The sequence below is a fragment of the Hyla sarda genome, chromosome 4, assembly GCF_029499605.1.
Source record: "Hyla sarda isolate aHylSar1 chromosome 4, aHylSar1.hap1, whole genome shotgun sequence".
In the NCBI taxonomy this organism is placed as follows: domain Eukaryota; kingdom Metazoa; phylum Chordata; class Amphibia; order Anura; family Hylidae; genus Hyla; species Hyla sarda.
The window spans coordinates 78,500,694-78,506,693 of NC_079192.1; the positions used below are offsets into that span (position 1 = coordinate 78,500,694).

The following is a 6,000-nucleotide window of genomic DNA, read 5'->3' on the forward strand; positions in this document are numbered from 1 at the left end:
CAGTGCGGTTATGAAGCCGTTTATGAAGTCACGCTGAGGCCACTTCCGGGTGTAGCCAGGAGGCTGCACATGCGCATTAAACACGATTACAGATTGGGAGGAGGGGGGGAGAGGCTAAGGGAGGCAGTGAATAATGATTAGCCGGGCCGAGAGCTGAACAAACAGCACTGACATCACAGTGCCCGAAGGCTGAATCGTAACGCCGCCCGTGCCACTTACCGCTAATTTGCATATTCAGAAAGAAGGAGATATACGAATGGAGCAAAGGCTCCAGGCATTGTAAGCATTGTTTTTCTCAGCATCACCCACACTAACAGGCAGTACCACTGTAGCCAGCAATATAAAAAATGTAGAAAAGGGCCATTTAATTGTAAAAATAATTGTCATTTTGTGAAACTTTTTATTAAATGTATTTTAATTATGTGTTTTATAAAGTGTTTGATTTATACTTTTTTTTTTATTTTTATTCTCTTTATTTTATACATTATTTAGGTACTACTACTACTCCCAGCATGGAACAGACTGTAGTACCTGTACTAAGATATGTAGAATCAAGTAGAAGCGGCACACCAGTATACCAATGAAAGCGTGGGTTTATTCACACATCTGTGCAGAAAAGCTTTTCTGCACAGATGTGTGAATAAACCCACGCTTTCATTGGTATACTGGTGTGCCGCTTCTACTTGATTCTACATATTATCTGGGAGTTGGTCGGTTCCCGAAGCTTGGCACCCGGGCGGATCTGGAATCCTGGTGCACGGTGCTCCCCTTGATCTATTATTTGTACTAATAGATAGATTGCCCCGGGTGTCACTCCTGAAACCAGTTGTGATCCTTCTGTATAATCTATAGAATCCGGCGGCCGACCGCACTTCTCTGCTCCAATGCCCCACACTGTGCTCTTCTGTGATGTGAAGTTCTCTTCTGTGATGTTAGGAGCTACACTTGCTGTGATCTGTCTATTAATGCAGAGTGTGCTCCATGTTTGGAGCAGTAGTACCTGCAGTAAGGGACAGATCGCAGCGGGTGCCGCTCCTGGCACCCGTTGCGATCGTCATTTATCTTTCTGAGATGCGGAGCGGCTCTCTTCTGCGCTCCGCATCTCTCTGCTGTATACAGCCGGCCAGTGATGTGAATAGAAATACACATCACTTATTCATATATGAAGAGTGGTGATTGGCTGGCACCGTCCGACCAATCACTTCTCTGAGATGCAAATATGAATCAGTGATGTGATTTTCTATTCACTTCACTGGCTGGCCCGGAGTACAGAGCAGAGATGCGAGCACTGTATAGAGCCGCTTTGCATCTCTGCAATATAAAGGAGGATCGCAACGGGTGTCAGGAGTGATCCCAGAAGCAGCAGTAGTAGTACCTACAAAATATATAAATAAAGATAAGAAGAAAAAAAAGTTTTAAAAAAAATAAAAAATCTCAAAATTTATAAAAACACATTTAAAATACATTACACAAAATTAATAACAAAAAATATTTTTACAATTACATGGCCCCTTTATACATTTTTAATATTCTCAGCTACATTTTTATGTCCCTGCCCGCTTACACAAATTGGTCCCCGTTTGAAAATTAATAAAAATTATACTAAAAAATATAAATGACGTTACTGAGTGACAGGCCCCAGCATCCTGCAGGGTAGGAGTGAGGTCGCAATGCTGCGATCTCCTCCCATCCCCTGCCATTGGTCAGAACTGATTTCGCAAAAAAAGGATGCAAGTAACGCCGAAAATTTACCACCAAAAAAAAGTAGAATATGTCACGAAAAAACAATCCCAGAATCAGAATATTCGGTAAAAGCATCTTAGAGTTATTAATGCTTAAAGTGACAGGGGTCAGATGTGCAAAAAAACGCTCTGGTCCTAAGGTGTAAAATGGCCTGGTCCTTAAGGGGTTAAAGCCTGCAAGAAAGGAAACAAAACGGGGATAAAACAACGGGGACAGACGGCCGTGTGAACGAGCCCTAACCCTTTTTTGTAAAGCTGTACTGAGCATGCTCAGTACAAATAATGGATGTTAAAAAAAACTGACAATAACTGATAACGGATTTTTTTTATTTTTTTTTTTTTTAAACATCTGGCTCCCATAGACTTCAATGTTAAATTTTAACATCCGGTTTTTCACCATTTTCTTTTTTTCTTGACTCTGACAGACCAAAAAAAATAAATTATCAGTGCATGCACCATCTTTTCTACTGGCATACATAACTGACATTGGTAAGAACGGACATACCTGATGCAAAAGGATGTTAAAAAAAAAATCCCATTGACATGAATGGGATTTTTTGATGGCCGTTTTCAGGACTTTTTGCCAAGACTAATAATGGAGGTATTTTACAGGATGATACCTGTGAAAGGAGGCTGACACCAGGGGCGTATCTACAGCATTTGGCACACGGGGCGGACCCTTTGTTTGTAGCCCTCCCCCATAGGTATATGTAGAGCAACCCCCCCCCCCTTTCCCCATAGATATATGTAGAGCAACCCCCCCCCTTTCCCCATAGGTATATGTAGAGCAACCCCCCCCCTTTCCCCATAGGTATATGTAGAGCAACCCCCCCCCCCTTTCCCCATAGGTATATGTAGAGCAACCCCCCCCCCTTTCCCCATAGGTATATGTAGAGCAACCCCCCCCCCCCTTTCCCCATAGGTATATGTAGAGCAACCCCCCCCCCCCTTTCCCCATAGGTATATGTAGAGCAACCCCCCCCTTTCCCCATAGGTATATGTAGAGCAACCCCCCCCCCTTTCCCCATAGGTATATGTAGAGCAACCCCCCCCCCCCTTTCCCCATAGGTATATGTAGAGCAACCCCCCCCCTTTCCCCATAGGTATATGTAGAGCAACCCCCCCCCCTTTCCCCATAGGTATATGTAGAGCAACCCCCCCCCCCTTTCCCCATAGGTATATGTAGAGCAACCCCCCCCCCTTTCCCCATAGGTATATGTAGAGCAACCCCCCCCCCCTTTCCCCATAGGTATATGTAGAGCAACCCCCCCCCCCTTTCCCCATAGGTATATGTAGAGCAACCCCCCCCCCTTTCCCCATAGGTATATGTAGAGTAACACCCCCCCCCTTTCCCCATAGGTATATGTAGAGTAACACCCCCCCCCCTTTCCCCATAGGTATATGTAGAGTAACACCCCCCCCCCTTTCCCCATAGGTATATGTAGAGTAACACCCCCCCCCCTTTCCCCATAGGTATATGTAGAGTAACACCCCCCCCCCCTTTCCCCATAGGTATATGTAGAGTAACACCCCCCCCCCTTTCCCCATAGGTATATGTAGAGTAACACCCCCCCCCCTTTCCCCATAGGTATATGTAGAGTAACACCCCCCCCCCTTTCCCCATAGGTATATGTAGAGTAACACCCCCCCCCCCTTTCCCCATAGGTATATGTAGAGTAACACCCCCCCCCCTTCCCCATAGGTATATGTAGAGTAACACCCCCCCCCCCTTTCCCCATAGGTATATGTAGAGTAACACCCCCCCCCCTTTCCCCATAGGTATATGTAGAGTAACACCCCCCCCCCTTTCCCCATAGGTATATGTAGAGTAACACCCCCCCCCTTTCCCCATAGGTATATGTAGAGTAACACCCCCCCCCCTTTCCCCATAGGTATATGTAGAGTAACACCCCCCCCCTTTCCCCATAGGTATATGTAGAGTAACACCCCCCCCCCTTTCCCCATAGGTATATGTAGAGTAACACCCCCCCCCTTTCCCCATAGGTATATGTAGAGTAACACCCCCCCCCCTTTCCCCATAGGTATATGTAGAGTAACACCCCCCCCCCCTTTCCCCATAGGTATATGTAGAGTAACACCCCCCCCCTTTCCCCATAGGTATATGTAGAGTAACACCCCCCCCCCTTTCCCCATAGGTATATGTAGAGTAACACCCCCCCCCCCTTTCCCCATAGGTATATGTAGAGTAACACCCCCCCCCCTTTCCCCATAGGTATATGTAGAGTAACACCCCCCCCCTTTCCCCATAGGTATATGTAGAGTAACACCCCCCCCCCTTTCCCCATAGGTATATGTAGAGTAACACCCCCCCCCCTTTCCCCATAGGTATATGTAGAGTAACACCCCCCCCCCTTTCCCCATAGGTATATGTAGAGTAACACCCCCCCCCTTTCCCCATAGGTATATGTAGAGTAACACCCCCCCCCTTTCCCCATAGGTATATGTAGAGTAACACCCCCCCCCTTTCCCCATAGGTATATGTAGAGTAACACCCCCCCCCCTTTCCCCATAGGTATATGTAGAGTAACACCCCCCCCCTTTCCCCATAGGTATATGTAGAGTAACACCCCCCCCCCTTTCCCCATAGGTATATGTAGAGTAACACCCCCCCCCTTTCCCCATAGGTATATGTAGAGCAACCCCCCCCCCCCCTTCCCCATAGGTATATGTAGAGCAACCCCCCCCCCCCTTTCCCCATAGGTATATGTAGAGCAACCCCCCCCCCCTTTCCCCATAGGTATATGTAGAGCAACCCCCCCCCCCCCCCTTTCCCCGTAAACAAAACTAATATAAAATTGTTTACATAACACAAATAGTTACATTAATCACCTGATCTATGCTCTGGGTGTCCAGGACCCTACATGAAGCACATACTGTTATACAAGCCCCGCCCCTTCACAGACACCATTGTAGTCAACAGATCCCCCTCGGACTTTCTTCTCACCTATCCTGTTGGGTGGGTTCCGCAGACCTTGTACCTCTGTAGCCCCTAGGCGGCACAGCATGAAGCCTATTAGCATAACGGGGGAAGCCCCTGAGAGCTGCATGGCGCCCCTTTATAAAGTTTTCTAGTGTAGCTCGACTGTGCGCATGCGCGACTCTCCCACCTTCTGCTGCTGTCATCTCGCGACTTCCAGTCCGCATTTATCGTGCGCTCCCGTTATAAAAGGCCCCCACAAGTATCGCGAGTTCTAGGAGGGCAATGTGCATGTGTTCTAAGGAACAATATACTGTTTTTTTTTTTTATATATATATATATATATTTTTTTTAAAAAACGCAGGTTTTTAGGGATTGCATTGATTTTAGTGTGTATGTGTATACAGAGGGTTCACACATTGTCCCCTTTATTACTTATTTTAGTGTTTCCCAACCAGTGTGCCTCCAGCTGTTGCAAAACTACAACTCCCAGCATGCCCGGACAGCCGAAGGCTGTCCGGGCATGCTGGGAGTTGTAGTTTTGCAACAGCTGGAGGCACACTGGTTGGGAAACACTTATTTCATGAAGTTGGTTCATCCACCCTATAGGACAGGAGACTGTGTTCACATTTGCAGTACTGTTGCGGTATTGCGTTATCAAGGTAAAAACACTGACAGTACTGCAATAACATTACAATGCAACTGCGACATGTGAACACAGCCTAACCCCTTAAGGACCTGGGGTTTTTCCATTTTTGCACTTTCGTTTTTTCCTCCTTAACCCCTTAAGGACCTGGGGTTTTTCCATTTTTGCACTTTCGTTTTTTCCTCCTTAACTTTTAAAAATCATAACCCTTTCAATTTTCCACCTAAAAATCCATATTATGGCTTATTTTTTGCGTCGCCAATTCTTCTTTGCAGTGACATTAGTCATTTTACCCAAAAATGCACGGCGAAACGGAAAAAAAAATCATTGTGCGACAAAATCGAAGAAAAAACGCCATTTTGTAACTTTTGGGGGCTTCCGTTTCTACGCAGTGCATATTTCGGTAAAAATTACACCTTATCATTATTCTGTAGGTCCATACGGTTAAAAGGATACCCTACTTACATAGGTTTGATTTTGTCGCACTTCTGGAAAAAATCATAACTACATGCAGGAAAATTTATACGTTTAAAAATGTCATCTTCTGACCCCTATAACTTTTTTCTTTTTCCACGTACAGGGCGGTATGAGGGCTCATTTTTTATCGGTTCGATTTTTGTTTTGATCACTTTTTATTCATTTTTTTATGGTATAAAAAGTGACCAAAAATGCGC

The 6,000-nt window shown here is 45.8% G+C and overlaps 1 protein-coding gene across 1 annotated transcript in view; it reads right to left on the bottom strand.

Moving 5' to 3' along the window:
* Nucleotides 1-4,875, bottom strand: part of LOC130368126 (prenylcysteine oxidase 1-like) — a 39,136-nt gene extending 34,261 nt beyond the window's left edge. Inside the window, exon 1 of the mRNA XM_056571456.1 lies at nt 4,708-4,875. Coding sequence (XP_056427431.1) covers nt 4,708-4,810 — 103 coding nt within the window. The 5' untranslated portion in view covers nt 4,811-4,875. The remainder of the gene's footprint in view (nt 1-4,707) is intronic.
* Between the last annotated feature and the right edge of the window lie 1,125 nt (nt 4,876-6,000).